The 22,434-nt window shown below is 42.1% G+C and overlaps 1 protein-coding gene across 1 annotated transcript in view; it reads left to right on the forward strand.

Annotated features, from left to right (window-relative positions):
• Positions 1-13,585, forward strand: part of CD180 (CD180 molecule) — a 15,667-nt gene extending 2,082 nt beyond the window's left edge. The window contains exons 2-3 of the mRNA XM_007457089.1: positions 7,728-7,894; positions 11,813-13,585. Coding sequence (XP_007457151.1) covers positions 7,728-7,894; positions 11,813-13,541 — 1,896 coding nt within the window. The 3' untranslated portion in view covers positions 13,542-13,585. The remainder of the gene's footprint in view (positions 1-7,727; positions 7,895-11,812) is intronic.
• Positions 13,586-22,434: the final 8,849 nt, after the last annotated feature.

A 22,434-nucleotide genomic window follows, 5' to 3' on the forward strand; every position in this document is an offset into this window, starting at 1 on the left:
AGAGGCAGGAAGAGCTAGTCCTTTTGCTGCCTATTCAGAGGACTTCCATGCCATTCACGTGGCAGGAGTGATACTGAGCATCCCAGGACCTCCAGGCCTGGCCTATGCTACAGTGAGAGATTTCCTTTTCGGATAAGTCAGGTGAGACTGAAACCTTCCAATATCACATCCTCCCTGCAGCCCTCCCTCTGAAAGGGCTCTGATTTTAAATGCCTTGGGACCTATTCAATTAATACTGGGTGTATATTTTCCTTTACCTCTTCTATCATGTTTGAGTTCATGATAGCAGGATTCTAAGGCTATTTATAGAGCCCTCACTTCTATGTCAATACTGGGGAGGGAACTGGGAGATACGACTTTTTCCTGAAGGTAAGGACCGTCTAGGCTTCAGAAAATTGAGATAAAGTAGACGTGGTAGGAGAGGAAGCTTTTGATTTAACGGTTTGGCCCTTTTTCAGGTGAAATTCACTCCAGCTTGCCCATTCCTTCCTCTTGTTTTCCTTTCCTCATTCATTCTTCCTCTTCAGTTTCAGCAAAATTAACACATACTGTATATATGTTCATGTGACCACCATGAATTTATCAGGCCCTATCCTGAAAACAAGGGTTTGGTTTTGTTTTGAGTTCAGTAAAATTTTTATTGAAGTAAAATATACATACAGAAAAGCTCACCAATCCTAAGTGTAGAGCTCAATGAGTTCTCACCAAGTGAACACAGCCATGTGAGCAGCACACAGATCAAGAAACAGAACTTTCTCAGCACCTCAGAAGCCCTCTCATGTCTCCTCCCGGTCACTAGCCCCTAAGACCATCCAGTACTCTCACTTATATCACCAAAAATTGACTTTGCCTCTTTTTGAATTTTGTGTACATGAGACCATACAGGGTGTACCCTTCTGTGTCTGGCTGCTTCCACTCAATATCAAACACGTGATATTTATATATGATGTTGTGTGCAGCCATCATGTGCTCCATTAATCACTGAATGGTATTCTGTTTTATTAGTGAAACTATTTATTTATACATTCTACTGTTAGTGGACATTTGCATTGTTTTCAATTTTTTGCCTATTATGAATGTTGCTGCTTTGGATATTCTTATCTAGGTCTTTAGTAAACAAATATTTATTAGGTGTACAATAGGGAGTAGATGTATTTGGTCATAGGGTACACATGTGTTTAACTTCAGTAAATATTGCCAAACAGTTTTTCAATGGGTTGGTACCCATTTATTCTCACCAGCAATGGATATGAGTTCTGATTGCCCTACAGCCTCACTGACATTTGCTATTGTTTGTTTAAGAACATTAGCTCTCTGACAGATAGGGGTATTTCACTGGGATTTTTAATTTTCCTGATAAATAATTAAATTGAGTATATTTATGCATCCTTGTGTGTGTTTGTGTGCGTGCGTGCGTGTGTGTGTGTGTAAGTGCCTATTTCAAGTCTTTGGCCCATTTTCTCTTACGTTGTCTGTATTTTGTTTTTTGTTTTTTTGTTTTTGTAGTGGTTCTTCATGTATTCTGAATACAGGTTTTTTATCACATTACAAATATATTCTCCCACTCTGTGGCTTGCCTTTTCACTCTCTTGACATTTTTTGATGAACAGAAACCTTTTATTTTACTATTGCTTGATTTATCATTGTTCCTTTATTTATTTTCAGTGCATATCTGTTCTGTTTAAGAAATTTTTGCCGGGACTTCCCTGGTGGCACAGTAGTTGGGGGTCCGCCTGCCAATGCAGGGGACGCGGGTTCGATCCCTGGTCCGGGAGGGTCCCACATGCCACAGAGCAGCTGGGCCCTCGTGCCGCAGCTACTGAGCCCACGCACGGCAACTGATGGGGCCCGCCCACCTGGAGCCCATTCTCCACAATGGGAGAGACCAGAGCAGTGAGAGGCCCACACACAGCAGCAGAGACTCAGCGCAGCCTAAATGAATAGATAGATAGATAGATGATAGGTAGATAGATAAATAACTTAAAAAAAAAAAAAAAAAAAAAAATTTTTGCCAACGCAAGGCCATGGAGATATTATCCTATGTTTTCTTCCGGAAGTTTTATCATTTGGTATTTATTTCTAAGTTTCACATGTAAATTTACAGTCCATGTGGAATTGCTTTTTGCCTATGATGTGAGGTAAGAGTCAGGATGAATTTTTTAATAAAACTTTTTGTTTGAAAAAAATGTCAAACCTTGACAAATTCTAAAATATTCTAAAAATATTATAACGAACACTTGTAAATACTCCACATAGAACCTTCCATGATTAAATGCTCTGTGTGTGTATTCATGTAGGTATGTGTATCATAAGTAACAAAATTAGATCTACGACCAGGTTTTTGGAGGCTGACCAATATGCAAAGAGTGGCTGGAATTCAGTGTTCTGTGATTTGGACTCAGGTAACATTTTAGATGTGCTCTTGAATAATTGCTTGGGAGTGTAGGCATGCCTCCTCATTTCAAATGGGCTCATCTTGACTACTCTGTCCCCTTAAAACCACGGTAGGAGACAGTCTTTTGGGTCTAGGTATGGGGAGAGTGTTTAAGTAGAGCTCTGTTTTAAGAGAACTCCAAGTTCATGGATACAAGGGCTTCCCAATAGCTCTAGACGATGACAATGATGTTTTGATGATCCAGGGAAATGCTAAGTTTTCTTGTGAGAGTGACGTACATTACCTCATTAATCCTCAGAGTTGGTCTGCCAACAGGGGTTATTATCCTCGATCTACAGCTGGGCAAAAAAGGAGGCTCAGAGAACACAGCTTGGTAGTTGAGAGCTGGGATTTGAACCTGGGCAGTCTGCCTCAAGACACACAGAAAAAGAACCACTTATAATTGGAGTGCCCTTTGCCTGGAGGAGTTAGACTGACAGCAGAGTTTTAGGGCTGTGACCTCTTGGGAGTGTTTTGTTTTATTTTCAGAGAGTAATTATTACTCTGTGATTTGGCTCAGTCAAATTGCTATCTCTGGATAGAGGAGTGATCACCGAGGGAGGGCTGGGGTTCAGTGTCCCAGACTCCTCGTGCCTGGCGGAGCTGGCTGCTGTGGGTACCAAGTGCAGAGGAGACATCCCAACAAGTGGGATTAGCACTTGCGTGAAACTCAGAGAATTTGAAATCAGAAAATGATCTCAGCACTTGTGAGGAGAGAAAATATTGTGGAATGGCAGGGGGTTAGAGATGCAGCAGAAAGAAGCAAAATAAGATCCTGATTGAAAAAATGCAAATGAATACCTGGAGGGAAAAGGGATTGCAGACAAAGATGTAGCACTTGGGAGTCCTGCTCTGTGTAAAGGCACAGCTCTGAGGCGGAGCTGGAGATGAAGTGACCAGCACAGGTCCCAGTGCAAATGCCCATGTTATAGATTAGGCACGGGCATGGGGCAGTTGTCCTGAATACCAGCTGGCTTTGTCTCAGCCCTGCTGGCTGCCTAAGTTCACATCCAGAAGGGTCCTGTCTGCGATGGAATGGCCAAAGCAGAAGAATGAGAAAGTGCCTTTGGAAACTGACCCTAGACTGAGGTCTAGCGATGAAATCTGGGTCTATAAGAAGTGGTCATGTGGGGCTCAGAGAAACCACAGGAGCTGCAAAAGCGGTGGTGGGTGTCTGCCTAGAAAAGCAACTGAACCCGTGGTCCTCACAGCTGGCCCAGCCCTGGGCAAAATGGCAGTGGCCACACAGTCAGGACCCAGCAATCCTCTGTCCTTTCCTGCTCCGTTGAATTATCATTCTGCTGCCCGGGAATCCTGTGCGATGCTATCAGAACTCACCCCTAGAAAGTTTTGCTGTGAAAACTGACAGTGAATAAGATACAATCTCACTGATGTAGTTCTATGAACAATGTATAACCTGAATCAAATCATGAGGAAACATACAAACCCCAAAGGAGTAACATTCTGCAAACTATGAGCCTGGATTCTTAAAAAAATTAACCAATGCCAGGAGAGACCAGGAAAGGCTGAAGAATCATTTCAGATTACAGGAGATAAAAGAGACATGGAAATGAGACGCAGTGATTGTACGGGAGTGTGGCTGTGAAAGCTGTGGCACAAGAGCCCAGAACAGTCTCTGGAATGTGTTTGGTTTTCAAATTTTCTTATGAGCTGCAGTTCTTGTCATTTGCATCTTTCTTTAGGAATCAAGGGCAGATAGTTCATTGCAGTTTATGTAACTAGAGATTAGTGAGTGTTATGACCCAGGCTCGTGGTGATGGACTTCTCAGTACTCCTGGGAAGTGTCATGCACTGGTTCTTGGGTTTTCACTGAGTTGAAACTGAGCTATTCCTTTCCATTTGCTAGGCGCTCCCTCAGGCCACTGGCTCAGGAGAGCTAGTACTCCATTCCAACTTTGGGAATCACATTAATGCAGTGAAGTGCTTAGTAAAGCATACAATTTAGTTGTCACAGGCACATTATATTCTGGAAGAGGAGGGAATTGCCAACGTCGAGTCTTTTGCTAAAGGACCAAAATAGAGTGAGATGAATTGAGAAAAGGCCCCCTTTCTCCACGTATATATGACATCAGCTATGCCAGTGGAGACCAGAAAAGAAAAATGTCTCCTCAAAGCTAATCCAGACCCTAGCAGCTGCACATACATCTTCTCTCTCTAGGTCTTCCATGTTCAGGGGGACCAAAGAGGGGTCTAGCAGCATGTGTTTTCCCCCACCAGTCAATCAAATATGTTTTAAATGCAAAATGTGCATTTCAAGGGCATTATGTAGATTTGTGGCAGTGCCTGAAGGGCTTTGGGTCTATGAAACAATTATGGATTACAAGAAAATATAAATATGGCAATTTCATCAGTGACTTTCTTAATATTGCCACAATATAGAAGAAAACCAGTGATTTCCTGTAAATGAGCATGCTCACTGTACCTACAAAAAAGTGCCCAACTAAGCAGAAGTTGGAGTGAATAAAGGAAAAAGCAGCTAAATTAGCAACACCTCTAAAATGTCACACTTCAGAGCAAAGGCGGATGTGTGCCATCTTCTGTTTCTAACTAAGCAGACCTGTTTGCAACTCAAGATGAGGACAGCTGCTGATTTAGACTTTCATGGGGCAGGTCTTTCCCAGTCCAGGGCAGTCTCAATGGGGCGTCTAGTGAGACCACTGTGTGGCACAGAGAAAGCAGGGCCTGAAAGGTTGGATGAAATCACATGGAGCCTGAGATGAGCTGAGAGATGGCCTATGGTTCTGGGATGTCTTTCTTCTTTGTATCCCCAAGTGTACTTTTCTTGGAGATCATTTCTTTCCTTCCCTGGAGCCTCCCCATGCAAAATATACCCCAACAGACCTTCATACCTGCCCCACTATCCTTTATCCTAAGGCATCATCCAGATAAATTACGAGCCCACAATTCTATAGGCTTCTAACTAACCCCTTCCCATTTTTACCTAGTTAGCCCAAGATCTATAACTTGAGTTTGCACTTCTAGCAAGCAGTAAACAACAGACGTCAGAACACTTGACTCTCCTGGGGACCCAGAATGAGGAAGCCCTCTGAATTTATGTGCAGGGCTGTGCCCAAATGTTAGGTCTGGTATCAGCAGCCTACAGTTCCAGAGATTTAAAACTCAGTCATTCTTCAAGATTACAAGACCTATGACCTAAGATCTGTGCCATGCTGCTAGTTCTTTTTAAAAGAGGTTGTATTAAGAAAATTTCTAAATATGTACAAAAGCCCTTAGTTACCGGGAACCTTGCGTGCATCACTCCACATTCAACAGCCATCAACGTTTTGCCTACTAATTTCCGCTATCCACTCCTTCCTTTCTTGCCAAAGTATTTTAAAGCAAATCCCAAGCATCATGTCATTTTGCCTCTAAATCCTTCAAAATGCAACTCAAAATAAGAACATTTCTCCTACATAACGGCAAGGTCATTATCATTAACAAAATTCACAGCTTCTTAGTATTCTCTAATATCCTGTCCTCATTCAAAGTTCCCTGATAAAATGCCTTTTCCCAAATGCTTTATTTGAATCAGCATCTAAAGAAGGGCTACTCTATGTCATATGGTCCAGAAATCCCACTCCTGGGCATATATACAGACAAAACTATAATTCGAAAAGATACCTGCACTCCAATATTCATTGCAGCACTATTTACAATAGCCAAGACATGGAAGCAACATAAATGTCCATCAACAGATGAATGGATAAAGAAGATGTAGTACATATATATACAATGGAATACTACTCAGCCATAGAAAAGAATGAAATAATTCCATCTGCAGTAACATGGATGGACCCTAGAGATTATCATACTAAGTAGGTCTTAAAGAAGAAGACGAATACCATTGATTTCACTTATACATGGAATCTAGAATACAGCACAGATGAACTTATTTGCAAAACAGAAACAGACTCACAGACATAGAGAATAGACTTGTGGTTGCCAAGGGAGTGGCAGTGAGGGAGGATTAGAGTGGGAGTTTGAGATTAGCCGACGCAAACTATTATATATAAAACAGATAAACAACAAGGTCCTACTGTATAGCACAGGGAACTGTATTCAATACCCTGTGATAAACCATAATGGAAAAGAATATGAAAAAGAATATATATATAAAATATATATACACACATACATATATGTATAACTGAATCACTTTGCTGTACACCAGAAACTAACATGACATTGTAAGTCAGCTACACTTCAATAAAAAATTTAGAAAAGAAGGGCTATTCTATTATCTGTTTAGCTTTTGTACCTGTCTCTTTTTATAAGAGCAGCCTCCTCTCTCATCTCACCCCCTTGCTCTCCACTTCCGCCAAACATCATTCACATGTTGATAAAACGAAGTCAGTCATGCTGTGGAATGCTCCACCTTCTGCCTTTGGCTGACTGCTACCTTGTGGTGCTGTCTACCTGAAATCCCCCAAATCACTTATAGACTGAAAGTTAAGCCTAAAGTCTTGATTGGACCTAAGGTTAAACTTTTTTTGGCAATACTTCATAGGTGGTGCTGTGTACCTCATACTGCATCACGTCACAAAGAACGTAATATCTGATCGCATTCTTTCGTCGAAGCTAATCTAGAGTTGATTTGTTTGTTTCAAAGTGAAAGAAAACATTTCCACGCATCCAAAATCAAAACTATAAAATTGCGCTCAGAGAAGGCTTGTTTTCATCCCTGCTCCTCCATCTGGTTCCTTCCTTTCCCTTAAATATAACCAGTTTGCGGTTTTTCCCCATGGCTTCTTCTTGCAAATGTAAGAAAATACACATATACCTTCCTTACACAAAAGGTAGCATACTGTATACCATATACCATATACAATATATACTAATAGACGTTCTGCACCTTGCTTTTTTCACCTTACAATAAACCTGTATATCACTCCATTATCAGTTTATGGAGATCGTGCTTATCCTTTTTTCTATTATCTGTTGGTTATGTCTCTGAAGTAGCTTTTGTATCTGTCTCATACTAAGTAGGTCTTAAATGGAACACAGGGTTCCATTCAGTGAATATACCATATTCTGTTCAAGTGGTCCTATATGGATGGATAAACTGATTATTGCCAATATTTTGCTATTGTAAAAAAATACTACAATGAATAATGTTATGCATAAGTCATTTTGTGTTTTTCCAAGTATTCTATTTGGTGAAGATTCCTAGAAGACAGACTGCTGCTCAAAGGATAAAACATGTAATTCTGCTAGATAGTCAACCATATACCATATACTGTCTGATATTAATTTACATTGTTTCTCTCATCAGAAAGAAGCCAACAAGACATATAACTGTGAAAATTCAGGTCTCAGAGAAATTCCTGACACTCTACCAAATACAACAGAATTTTTGGAATTCGGCTTTAACTTTTTGCCTACAATTCAAAATATAACCTTCAGTAGGCTCATAAATCTTATCTTTTTGGATTTGACCAGGTATGTATCTGAGTTCTTTGCGTGTGCTTAATGTTTTACTTAGGTCAAATCACAACTTGCATTCAAATTGCTTCCACGACCTTCTTTTGGGGCACAGGGACAACATGCTTATTCTGCATGTTTACCCTTTCTCATGAAATATTTTTATACAGGTAAACTATAATTTAAATAAGCACCAATCAATGGAGAGGAAAGTGGCTTGTTCTCAAACTAGATTGTGTCAGCAGTGCTGTTTATGAAGTTCTAAGGAATATCAATAACAAAACTGCCACATCATACTATATTTTAACATAGTTGACTATTAATGGGTGTGACATTTTAAGAAAAAAATTAGAGGAGAAATACATGCCATCTACTAATTTTTTCCTGAAACTTGGTAAAAAAGAGTTCCATTATTTGGTTTCAGAGGCAGAATTAGGATTCTAAATGCTGAACCAGTGCTTGTGAACCAGCAGGCAGAAGTATCATAAGAAAATAAGGGAAGAGAGTGAAAGGGAAATGCAGCTGGGGGGGTGTGTGTGTGTCTGTGTGTGTGTGTGTGTGTGTGTGTGTGTGTAATGGGGGGAAGGGCTCCGTATGTGGATGAGGTCTGCACCCCTTGCAGCAGCTCTACTTCTTTTACTTTGGTCCTTCAACTTAAGCTTCCACAGAGCAGGAGAGTATTCACATACATAGAACTGTATGTTCACATCTGCATAACCACCACTGGGAGGTAGGTATGGTACATACTGCCATTCCACTCGTGTTAGATGGGAAAACAGAGGTTCAAGGAGATTTTATGAGCTTGCTTAAGGTCACACAGGAAGGAAACTGGGACTCTGCTCTCCTGACTCCCAGTCCAGAGTCCCCCAAATAACCCTAGGCTACCTCCCAGCCAAGACTCCGTTAGATACAATTGAGAGAAAGCCTTGCCCTTTCAGATCTTTCTGTTACCTACCTAGTTTTGCCACAAAGAAATTTACTTTCCCTCTCCTTTATCATTTCTCATTTTCAGATGAGATGAGTTTGACCACATTTTTAAGAAGTGTTGGGCCAGGATAGCTTTTGTAGCTGAAGGACTTTTAGTTTCCTCTACTGCTATTTTGAAAAAGTGATAAAAATAGGACCTCATACTTTCTAAGATCCTCCTCCTCTGCTCCCCTCCCCACCTGTTATCTGGCTACAAATGAGGCACTGTTTTTATTACTTAACACAGTCGTGGTTTCCTTAGCTTTACCAACTTGCTTTCTATCCCCTTTTCTCATTCTTCTGCCTTGCTTTTCAGACCTTCCTCTCTGGAATCATTTTCCTTTCTCCTAAAGCACCTCCTTAGACATTTCTTTAGTGAGTGTCTGTTAGCAGTCAACTCCCTCAGTTTTTGTTTTTCTGAAGATATCTTTATTTCACTCTGATTCTTGAAAGATAGCATTTTCTGGCGTATGATTCTAGGTGGACAGTTGTTTTCTTCTCAGCCCTTTGAGGCTATCATTCCAGTCTCCCACTGTTGCTGTTGGGAGGTCATCGATCTGTCTAGTCGTTTTTCGCATGTTGGCAATCTGTCTTTTCTTCTCTGGACATTTCCAATAGCTTCACTTTGTCCTTGGAATTCTGTAATATCACAGTGATGCACTGTGTAGATCGTCAGGCTCCTTGAATCTGAGATTGGCGTCTTTCATCAATTCTAAAATATTCTAGCCACTATCAATTTGAACTCTGGTTTGCCCCCATTCACTCCTGTATCTCCTTTGGATCTCTGATGAGACTTATATTGCATCCTCTTATCTGTCCTTTATATATCTTAATCTCTCTTTCTTGTTTTCCAACTCTTTGTTTTTTGGACTACATTCTAGGTAATTTTCTCATATTTACTCCTAGTCCATTAATATCCTCTTCAGCTGTGTTTACTCTCCTGTATAAACTATCCATTGGCTTATAATTTCAATTATTAACTTGTCCCATTGCAATAAGTTTCACTGATTTTTCATTTTACAAATATATGATCAGTTTTAATACTTTTTCCTTCATCATACTTTTGGTTCTTGGTGTTACCTTTAAACATATCAAACATATGTTTGACAAAACATATTTATTATATGTTCTGATAATATTCAATACATATCAGCTATGTAATATATTCTTTATATACCATATATATATACATATATATGATAGATAGATATATACACATTATCTGATATATCTGATAACTCTGGCATCTGCTACCTTTTTTAATCTGATTCTGTAGAACTTTTTTTTTTGGCTGACTTAAGCTAACGTGTTTTCCTTATGTGTTTAGTGAATTTTATTTTGAGCTCATTTATCATGTGGAACTTTGTGTAAATCTTTGTTTAAAATGTTTTCCTGGAATTAGATAATACCAATGAATTATTAATATTTTCATGTGTGACAATGGCATCATGGCTATGGAAAATAAGCCTATTTTTTTGGAGGTGCATACTGAAATATGTATGGACACCTAGGATTTGACATAAAATAATTTAGGAGAGAGAAGTAGGTATAGATGAAGCAAAGAAGCATATATGGCAAAAATGTGAGAATTGTTGCATTTGTGTGAAAGATATATGGAAGTTCATCGTACTATTCTCTTTACTTTTATGTAAATTTGAAAGTACTTCTTATAAAAAATTAAGTAAGTACATGACTCCAGAAAAGGTTTCTCTTTACTTCTGCTAGTTACCTAAAGTCACTACCATCCTGGAACTGCTTTAAGCTAAATTTTCCACTTGGGTCTCTTTGGGGAAGTCCACAGAGGCAGCATAAATTCAGGCTACAGTTCTCATAGGTGGAAGCTTCTGGTTAAAGGATCTCAGAGGAGAGTTTTCTTGTTGTTCTTGTTGTTGTTGTTCTACCCAGAGCCAAGGCCAAGACAAAAGCATATCCTAAAGGTCTCCCTCTGTGAGTTTTCTTTTTTAAGGTCACCCATTGAAAGGATCCTTTGAGGGTCTTGGTAGTTTGCAGGGTTTTTTTTTTTTTTTGCGGTACGCGGGCCTCTCACTGTTGTGGGCCCAGCCGCTCCGCGGCATGTGGGATCTTCCCGGACCGGGGCACGAACCTGTGTCCCCTGCATCGGCAGGCAGACTCTCAACCACTGCGCTACCAGGGAAGCCCAGTTTTCAGGTTTTGATAAGACCTCCTATCCTGTCCCCAAGTTTGTCTCCTGACACTAGTCCATGTGGCTCATTAACACCCAGGCTCTAGGCCACTAGGGATTGGCAAATATTGACAGATACGACAAAACTAGCTCCAGAACTCCCTTGGTTCTATGGATTCAAGCTTCCCTTTGACAATGCATTTCTAAGTAATTCCCTTACTGACCTTCAGGGGAGCTCTGTGTGTGTGTGTGTGTGTGTGTGTGTGTGTGTATTCCAGTATTTTTAGGTGTAATATCAGGATGGGTTTCTCTGAACCTCTAGTGTTCCATATTTCTATGGGGCATTTTCATATATACCATTTTAATCACAACCATTCTACAAAGTAATCATTGTTGCTGTAATTTAGAGAAGAAAAAACTGAGGTTGAAAAAAGTTGTGACTTGTCCAGGATGACACAGATTCATACTTTACACAGCATATGTTATATATTATGCAGTATATAAGACATATTTTATATCACTTATAATAGTAAATAATAGTTTGATTTTTCCTGCAATCAAACCACTAAACTGTTCCAAAAACAAAGCTCTGAGAGTTCAATCTAAAATATCTGGAAAAAACTTCTAAATCAGAGTATTCAGATCTGAGGCTAGTCATTAACAGGCCATCTGTGGGTACTGAAGAAAGTTTATTATGTTTCACTTTGAATAATAATGTACACTGTTTTTACTATACACAAAAGACGGCTTTGTTACTATAGGTCACTGTGACAGAATTTTTTTCTTTTCCCTAATTAATTCTTATTAAATACTATTATCTTTTTAAGGTGCCAGATTAACTGGGTACGTGAAGATACTTTTCAAAACCATCATCAACTGAACACCATTGTGTTAACTGGAAATCCCCTGATATTCATGGCAGAAACATCACTTACCGGGCCCAAGTTGCTGAAGCACCTTTTCTTAACCCAAACAGGAATATCCAATCTTGAGTTTATCCCAGTGCACAACCTGGAAAACTTGGAAAGTTTGCATCTTGGAAGCAACCATATTTCCTCCATTAATCTCCCAGAAAACTTCCCAACACGAAATCTGAAAGTCCTGGATTTTCAGAATAATGCTATACACTACATCTCTAGTAAAGACATAAACGCCCTGGAACAGGCCACGAACCTAAGCCTTAACTTCAATGGCAATGACATTAAAGGCATTGAGCCTGGGGCTTTCAATTCGAAAATCTTTCAAAGTTTGAAATTTGGAGGGTCTCTTAACTTATCTGTTATATTGAAAGGTCTACAGAACTCTACTATCCAGTCTCTTTGGCTGGGGACATTTGAGGACACTGATGACCAAGACCTCACTTCAGCCACATTTGAGGGACTTTGTGACATGGCTGTTGAGAGCATCAACCTACAAAAGCACCATTTTGATGGCTTCTCACCTTCTACATTTCGGTGCTTCACTCGACTCCAGGAGTTGGATCTGACGGCAACTCACTTGAAAGGATTACCGTCTGGAATTGAGGGTATGAACTCTCTCAAGAAATTAGTTCTCAACGCAAACAGTTTTGACCAATTGTGTCAAATCAGTGCTGCCAGTTTCCCATCCCTTACAGACCTCTATGTCAAAGGCAACAGGAAGAAACTTGACCTCGGTGCCAGGTGTTTGGAAAAACTAGAAAATCTTCAGAAACTTGATTTAAGTCACAGTGATATTGAGGCTTCTGACTGTTGCAATCTGCAACTCAAAAACCTGCACCACTTGCAATACTTAAACCTGAGCTACAATGAGCCCCTTGGTCTCGCGGATCAGGCGTTCAAAGAATGTCCTCGGCTAGAACTACTGGATTTGGCCTTTACCCACCTGCTTGTTAAGGCTTCACAAAGTCCTTTCCAAAACCTCCATCTCCTGCGGGTTCTGAATCTCTCTCACTGCCTCCTTGATACCAGCAATCGGCACCTTCTAGAAGGCCTGCTGGATCTCCGGCATCTGAATGTACAAGGGAATCACTTTCAAGATGGGAGCATCTCAAAGACCAACCTACTTCAGACAGTGAGCAGCTTGGAGATTCTGATTTTATCCTCTTGTGATCTCCTCTCCATAGACCAGCAAGCATTCCACGGCCTTGGGAAAATGAGCCACTTAGACTTAAGCCACAACAGCCTGACAGGCGATAGCATGGATGCTCTTAGCCCTCTTAAGGGGATCTATCTCAATCTGGCCGCCAATAACATTCGCATCATCCCATCCCATCTCCTCCCCACCTTGTCTCAGCAGAGCACCATTAATTTAAGTCACAATCCCCTGGACTGCACTTGCTCAAATATCCATTTCATAACATGGTACAAAGAAAACCTGCATAAACTCGAGGGCTCGGAGGAGACCGTGTGTGCAAATCCCCCACCTTTAAGGGGAGTTAAGCTGTCTGATGTCAAACTGTCTTGTGGGATGACGGGTATGGGCATTTTCTTTCTTGTGGTATTTGTATTCCTGCTCATCATTCTGCTCATATTTTCAGTTAAATTTCTTCTTAGGTGGAAATACCAGCACATTTAGTGCTGAAGATTTCTGGAGATAGAAAATAAATATGTTTAGCAAAATTGTGTTGTTTGTTAGTGACCAGACTTTTCAGATGGGTTCCTGGAGCGGGTAGGGATTCACTGTGCTTTGCTGAGTCACAGAACTAGTAAGTTTCCTGGGAAAGTAAACTGACTAGGGCCAGAGGGCCAGATGCAGCTGTGAGAGACGCAGAGCCTTTTCCTCACATGGAAGGTGGCTAGAAGTTGAGGAGGACCCATGGCAGGGAAGCGCCAGGAGAGTAACCTACTAGGACGCCATCACTTCCATTCATGAGCATCCTTTGAAGCACCTCCCACCTTGACCCTAAAAGGAGGTCATCAACTCCCACAGCTTGGCAGTGCCAAGGACCCCAGCTCCCCAGCTCTCTCCCCCACAGCTCGGGCATTGTGCTTGGGTCTGAGTTCTCAGTAATGTAGCCATTTGGGAAACAAGTTGGAGATAAAGTCTCAAAGCTTATTTTAAATGACAAAGAGAAAACAAAGGATTTAAAAGAAGAGGCTGAAAAATGAATCTTGCCATCAAATTCACTTCGTTAACCTCCTTAATCCTTAGTTCTCCAAGGATTCTACAATGCCTCTGCAGTGCAAATAGCTCCAAGAAAAAAAATAAATAAATAAAGACACTCCTGCCAGGATGCCCCTCCCCCAGGGTTTAGGAGTTTTGCACATTGGCCACCCTCACTTCAGAACCAAGGAGACTTTTTCTACCTACCTGGTGTTCTCGCTCTTATTATGTTACAGATCCTAACTTACAGGTGGGCTGCGGTCCAAACGCTCTTCTCATTTGAATGTCTGGTCCTTAGAAGCTTCTTTCTCACAGGAACCGTGAGATAAATGGTGGTTTGGTTCCCAGGCCAGCTCTCAAAAGCCTATTCACTGGGGATAGCAACTGAGATAGCACATTTACAATGAAAAACTAGTGGAGGAAAGAAAGCATCCCAGCACACTCACCACTGGGAACACAGTAAGCTGCCTTAGTGACCAGTAGTTTCTGTTGAGGCTGGGGGTATTGCAAAGATTATACCAGCAACAGAGAGGTGACAAAATCATTAAATGCAGATAGAGAACAGGGAAGCTGGCAGTGTAATGACTTAGGTCTTCTTCTCAAGGTCCAAAGGGTGACACCCATGCAGGGCTTGATCTTCTGAAATCTGCATTGGCAGACAAGAGAGTTGAGCTCTTGTACTCGGGTGTCGCATTTACAAGGCCTGGATTAAGCTGAATAACCCATTTTAGGCTAGAGATAGTAGCTTATAGTTATAAAACTCTGATTGGATACCAAAGTAAAAATTGATTAACAACCGATGAGAACTGATTAGCCCTTAGGTTGAGGGCATATTAGTGGAACAGAGTAGAAACTTGGGGACCAGCTCTTTACCTCTGTACCCCCCAGGAAACGCACAAACGACAAAGGAATAGTGAAGGAAAGCCATAAACCTTCACCGCAAATGCTTTGCCAGTCTTAGGGGATTTTTTCGTGCAATACTACACATGAGCCTAAGTTTTCCCAGATGTTCTTGGTTAAGGACACAAGATGGGGGCTAGGGTAAGGGGAGTGAGGCATTTGATTTGGGTGCAAAATTTAAGGGGGAACCAAAAAACTCAGTAATCAGGCAAAAAGGTTACTTTTAAAACTTTAAATTAATGCAAAAAAATATCCGTGATAAATATCAAAAGTTTTTAAACATAGCCAGGATCCACAACAGCACCATGCAGAACCATACTAGAACCTGAGGCAAAAGGAAAATCACTAGTAGCCGTCCTGCCTTTGTTAAAAATTTTGGTATTTTTGCTCCCTGTGGATATTTTACATTAGTTTTGATATCTTGCTGTTGCATTAAAATACTATTCTTCTTTGTTACTGAGTTTTTCGTGCCCCCTTAAGTTTGGCGCCCAAGGTGGGTGCCTCACTCACCTCACCCTGTCCCTGCCTTGAGGACCATTAAGAAGTGGGGCTTCCCAGCTAACCCAGGCAGCAGTTTACTGAAGGCCTATTAGCAGGCACATTACCTCAGTTTTACTCCAAAATGTCCCATCTCCTGCCCCTCTAGTTTCTGGAAACAGGAAGAAGTATTCAAGATTTTACACCTTGTTCCCTCATCCTCATCTAACTCCCAACTCCTGGGCTCAAAGGCATCCTTCCTTCAAAGCCAGGAGGGGTGGCAGAGATGAATGGGTACCAAAGCCCCCTGAGCGCTAGGCGGCCTGGGCCTGGTGAGAGAGGGCAAGCAGTGCACACTCCACTAATGAAATGAAACATCACACAATTAACTGCTTTAATTATCTTGAATACCAGCATTTGGGAAAACAGGTGGCTGGGAAGGGAGTTTTCTTCGGCTTTCCTGAGGGAGACTTAGTAAGGCAGTCATTTAAGGATGTGTGTTAAAGGGAGAAAGAAAGTGCCTGGAAATATGAGGACATCATGACACACCCCTTCAGCCACCTTCGTTCCTTGCCTAGGCCTAGAATGGTAGGGCGTCACTCTGAGAAGGTCAGTCTGAGCCACTGCTGGGTTGTTATTGGCTCTGAGTCTAGCAGTGACCAAGGCTTTTTGCCCTGAGTTTTGGGCTCAGAAGGGACCTAACGCAGAAGTGGGCACAGCTGCCTCGGCCTGTGCCGAGCAGGTGCTCTTCTAGGAAGCTTCCTAACTGCTGCTACAGGAAAGGCCCCTCATTCTAGGGACCCTTCTGAAGGCAGGCAGCCAACTCTCCCAAGTCAGAGAGCACACTTCCCTCTGACTCGATGCCACCCATGTGGCCCACTCTCGTGGTGCAGGAAGCATTCACCTTTGGGAACTCAGGCAGGAATGTAGCAGGACACACAGTTACTTTGTTTTGTTGATTTTGTTCATTTGCTTGTAGCAAATTCGATGATCAGCTCTGGAAACTTTGGGAGATATTCCTGGTGGTGACCTGAAGATGCCAAAACCATGCTCACTGGTCCCTCCTTCCCTTTTCTTTTTCTCTTTCCTTTTTCTTTCGTTGCTGTTTCTTCCCTTCCTTCATTCCTTAACTCTTTCTCTCCCTCTTTACTTCCCTTTCTTCCTTCCTTCAATCCTATCAGAGAGTATGGAAGTCCACACTCTTAAGGGAATCCAGTCTGGGACTTCCCTGGTGGTGCATTGGTTAAGAATCTGCCTGCCAATGCAGGGGACATGGGTTCAAGCCCTGGTCTGGGAAGATCCCACATGCCATGGAGCAACTAAGCCCGTGCGCCACAACTACTGAGCCCGCGCTCTAGAGCCTGTGAGCCACAACTACTAAAGCCCATGTGCCACAACTACCGAATCCCATGCTCTTAGAGCCCGTGCTCTGCAACAAGAGAAGCCACCGCAATGAGAAGCCCGTGCACCGCAATGAAGAGTAGCCCCTGCTTGCTGCAACTGGAGAAAGTCCACATGCAGCATAAGTAAATGAATAAATTTATTTATTAAAAAAGAAAAAAAAAAAGAATCCAGTCTGATAGCACCAACCCACTGAGTTCCCTGTGCCTTCTAACAAACTTAAGCTCCTTTCTGCCATAAGGATTTAAGCTGCAGATAGGAAATGCAAATTGCTGACCTACCACTCCCTACCCACACTGTCCTCCATAATATTTAATGTGTAACTTGGAGAAACAAAAACTTCCTGTAGAGCATCTCTGATGCGGATTGCATTGCACTAAAGACCGTAGGGACCCAAGCCCTAGCAATATGTAATTGCCCATCTTGCTTTCATGTATCAGGCCCTTTCCATGCGATGCCACGTGCTACTCCATAACTGAGCACTGATCTATCTAGGGCTTTGTGACAGCTCCTCTGTTTGAAGCAACAGTCAATTCACCCTACAAAGTCAGAAAGGGAGTTTTTGATGGCTGCTGTCAGTTTTATTGCTTTATCCTGGTTACTGGGATAGACTCTGCAGACATGGTGTGTTCATTGGTTTTATGTATCCCATGTTGTGGCTGCTATGACAATCCACTCCTATAAAAACATGTTATTATTGCATATTGTAGCTCAGTGAGCTGACCCTGCATTTCAAAGTGTCCTGAAGCAAATAGCGTTGAAGTCCATAAAAACCGACTTGGCCTCCATCACAGGGGACTCTCTGCATGAGCTGCAACTCCCACAGTCTGGGAGCACGTTTTACATTTCCCCTGTGCCAGCAGCCATCACTGTTAACTGAACGCAGCACAGACCCAAACACAGCCGTTATCTATGTATCTACGTAAAATTTCAGGGCAGGAAACTGTCATTTTATTTCTACCCATCTAATTCCCCAGTAAGTGCCGCTTACAATTTTGAAGTTTACAAAAGCATGAAATAAATGACTATAATGTTTTCATATATTAGTGTAGCAGGCAAGAGGGGTGGCTGACATTGCTTTCTATCTGCCCTGAATGTTAAAGAGAAAATTAACTTGAATTACAGCAAGAGAGGATGCAGTTAGTTCCACGCAAGTCACGACGGGGTGGTCCTGGGTGTTGAGTTCGAATCAATTGCCCGATACATCAAGAACTAGGATGCCTGGTGTGGCAGGAGTTAGTCTGAAGGCTGCAGAGGAATCAGCAGCCCAGTGTTTCTCCCAGAGCTCCCGGATACTGGTTTATCAGCAGAATCATCTGGGGCATTCTTTTTTTTTTTTTTGGCGGTACGTGGGCCTCTCACTGTTGTGGCCTCTCCCGTTGCGGAGCACAGGCTCCGCGGCCATGGCTCACGGGCCCAGCTGCTCCGCGGCATGTGGGATCTTCCCGGACCGGGGCACGAACCCGTGTCCCCTGCATCGGCAGGCGGACTCTCAACCACTGCGCCACCAGGGAAGCCCCATCTGGGGAATTCTTTACCAAACAGATTCCTGTGCCCCACCTCTGGATACTGGGATTCTGTTAGACTAGGGTTGGCCTTGGACCCCCAGCCAAATGATTTCATGTAAAGTCCTTCCCTTTTCTTAACTTTATCAAACAGTCACAGAAACCTGTGTTAGGCTCCATGAGTCAAATGAGCTGAAAAACTACGCCATATCCTGTAAGAGGAAATTTCCGAACAAAATGGGATAAAAGTGTTAAGGAGCCTTCCAATCCAAGGGTGAGGCATCTGGGCAAGCAGCTCATTAGTCTCTTCTGCCATCACTGCCAGGCCACAAGCCTCTGCCCCTCAACTACCCTGCTCTCCCACCTACCCCCACTCCATCCCAGCTGTTGACAACTTGAAATCACTTATGGAATACTGTGGGTCTTGAAAAAGGAAAGGACTAATCTATTATTCTTAAATTTGGTTTTTAAAAGCCATTATTGCTCATGAAAGATTAAACAGTGAACTGCATTGACCATTCACCTCTCGCCACCCCTCCCCCCCATCTTTAGATAATATTCTCTAAACATTTGGCTGTTCGAGACATGGTACTAGATCCTACAAAGGTAAGTAGAGGACAGAGGGTCACCTGAGCATTCATCTGTCTTCCCCGTCTCCATTTATATCGGTTCATGGGCTTTCTAAACAGCTTGGGAGACCTTTTTTCTCTTTCTCCTGTCTTTGGAAACAACCTAAATATCCAAAAAGAGATAAATGATTAAAGACATTCTACGTTCTTGGGTGGGGTAACAACATAAACATGCTGACACTACTAGGAATTAAAGAAAAACAAGTTAAAATGAGATAAAGTTTTATATCAGTCTGGCAAAAAGAGGAAGCTGGATCATAGTGTAGGTGGGATGTAGGATTATAGGAACTGCAATGCACTGCTTATGGGTATAGACTGGTGCAGCTATTCTAGGACCATGAGGCAAAAATTCATCAAATTAAATATGTGGCCCACCAATCCCGAGCTGGGTGTGTATCACAAAATTTCACAATTCCACAACAATATGCAGTACAGCGTTATTTATGGAGGGGGAAGTTCAAAGCAATCTGAGAACTCATCACTAGGAAAATGGGCAGGTAAAACGTGTAAGACGCACACCACGGGGTATCATACAGTAGCCAGAAGCGATGGATTAGATACAGCTACAGCAAGGTAGTTGAATCTTAAGCATATAGTCTTGGAGGAGGTCATGGAGAGGACATGATCGCCAGTTGAACCGAAAGCTGGACCCGCGCAATTGGAGTCTCACCTCCTCCCCTGGCCTTGTAAAGCATGTGTGGCGTTCCCACAGTGGGAGTCATTTTCCAGGATGCGGTCTTGAGAGAGCCAGGTGTTACTGAGATCATCTGCACGGTATACACAACTGAACCCCGGTAAGGTTTCTCTATCAACTTTTAAGATCCTGGCAGGTGGGTGCGGAGATCTCGTCGTCTTGTGGCAGCCCAAGATAAGCCTCATATGTAAGTTCCCTTGCTTATTAAACCTGCCACCTACCACTCTGGAGTGACTGTCTCTTTCTTTGGTCTCTCCTTGTCCTCTATGTATGAGAGTCATTTTGTGAACCAACAGATAGAGCTTGACGGAAAAAAAAAAAGAAAAAAACCCAAATGACATATTAACATGATTTTTATCAATTAAAAATACATGTATACAGAACAATGATACCTATGTTTTTTAAGAACACAAAACCAAACCATTACAAAGCTGCCTGTGGGGTAGGAGAGGAGGCTGGATGGGAGTGTAGGGATAAGTTTCCTGAACCTTGGCACCAAGGTTGATGAGCCAAGAACTGAAGAGTAGGATGACCTCAAACATCTGCATCTGAGCTTCTCTACTTGTGCACGTGTGCGTGAGAGAAAACAACGCGGCGTGTCCTTAACATGAAATGCCATGTGGCCATTATAAATAATATTGCAGAAGTATATTTATAGACATTGAAATATATTTTTGATTTCATACTAAGCAAAAGAGGTTACCAAACATCATGCCCACTATTCTTTCTTTCTTTCTTTTTTTTTTTTTGTAACATAAAAATCCATATAGATTGAAGGATGAAAGTGGCTGGGGAATTGCAGTGATTCAAACATTTTGTTTTGCTTTTCTGTATTTTTAATTTGCCTTCAATTGATCATGTATTGTGCAATAAAGAAAAAAATCAGAATTTTTCTTTTTAAAGATTTTTTTGTTTTCACAAAGGCACAAGAATAAAGAGGTAGTGAGAATTTACAGATAGTACTGAGAAAGGAGCAGCCTTTTCCTAAGGCTTTGTGATTTCAAACGCAAATGCTCAAGCCCAAGCTTCCTGGGTTGCTTTTTCCTTTTCCTTGAGGACAGAGGGGGCCATAGTTGTTCTAAGGATCTCCACTTGAAAGGGGCAATAGGCTGAGGAGCTAGGACTCGCGTAACCGGGTAGCACTGAACTGATGGGCGTGGGAGGCCCTCCGCAGGAACTACCCTCTGTCCCTACAAAGGACTGCCTCCAGCTGAGGAAAGTCACTTCAGCGCAGTACTGTTTCACACAGCATATGTATGCCAAAGGGACAGAACTTTCAGGCAAAAGACTTTTATTTAGACAGGTTAGGGCTTGAGGATATGGAGACGCCAGCTGACATACGAAGGCTCAGTAGCTGCAACATGCTTGCTTTAGGCCTTGTAAATAGCTTCATCCTTCACCTGCAGGTTCTGACAGCCCTCTCCGGGCAGTGCTTCAGTGAAACATCAGATGACTTTGTTAGAGTCTGTCAGCCCTACAATATTAAGAGACTTTCTGTAAAGCTGCGTGGAGCAATTCCTAGTAACCACATGCAACAGATCTTCCTTTTCCCCACATCTGAACAGACTCGATGTTCAGTCCGTCTCGGTAGAAGATTCTCTTTCATTGCCTGCATCCAAGTATCGGGCTTGACAGTCCCACCGGCAGCCTGTGATAAGAGACGGTGACCTTGTCTTTTGGATTCCCAGGAATCCAGGCGATGCTGCTGCATGTTTTTTAATGACGAATGGTGCTAATGCTTCCAGTACAGGGTCTGAGGTGTCTGAACTGCCACACACCTCAGGCCCTGAACCTGAGCCAAGTGACTGACGTTTAGTATACAGAAAGTAATAAAACCAAGGTTCAACAAAGCTGTGGTCATTTCCAGCTTTCCTAGATATATGAGACGCATACCTACCCCAATACTAACTGGGGTAGGAGGTAGGAAGAAAGAGGAATAACACAAAATGATGACTTTGTGGAAGGTGTTAAAAACATACTGGCAGGAAGGAAATTAAATTGAGTGAACTGCCCTACCACTGAATTCCTTAATGTCTGGCCTATACCGAAGTAAGCAAATTTCCGCAGTTAACACAGCTACACTTTTTCATGTAACATTTGTGCTGTGAACCAAAAATCTAGAAGGGAAATTGCCTACTGACTAATTAGTAATTAATTAGGACTAATAAAGGAGTCCTATTACAGAGAACGATTAGCTTGCTTGGCTCATGGCTTCCCGCCAATCATCAGGTTTGTAATTTTGCACCATATGATTTTTTTTTGCATGTAAACTTAGAAAATGAGATGGCTTAGATCATTCACAGAGGGCCCTGGGTCTTGAATTCAATTGCATGATACCTGGTAATGTTTAGGAAGGTCAAGAGCTTTAGAACCAGAAAAATCCACGCTCTAATCCTAGCTCTCTTTACAGGGTGTACGTTAAGTAAGTCACATAGCCTGTCTGGGCCTATTTGCTCATCAGTAAAATGGGGATGCCACCACCATCTGGTTTGAGGCTTGTGTTGGGGCTCAAATAAGATGGCAGATAAGAAGCATCTTGCCCAGTACTAAGGGTACACATATAGTAGGCAGACAATAAATGTTAGGTTGCTTCCTTCCTTCCTGATGGTCTTAATGCTTTTTAATTATGAGGGAGGAGACAGGATGGGAGGAAAAGAAAGATGAGAGAACACAATGGTACTTGATGGAGCAAAGTTTTGGGAGAACTGAAGTAGGTGGAGTCATGGAGAAAGGACACTTCTTTCTGAGACTGTAGGGAA

The sequence above is a fragment of the Lipotes vexillifer genome, unplaced genomic scaffold (assembly GCF_000442215.2).
Source record: "Lipotes vexillifer unplaced genomic scaffold, Lipotes_vexillifer_v1.1 scaffold241, whole genome shotgun sequence".
Taxonomy (NCBI): Eukaryota; Metazoa; Chordata; class Mammalia; order Artiodactyla; family Lipotidae; genus Lipotes; species Lipotes vexillifer.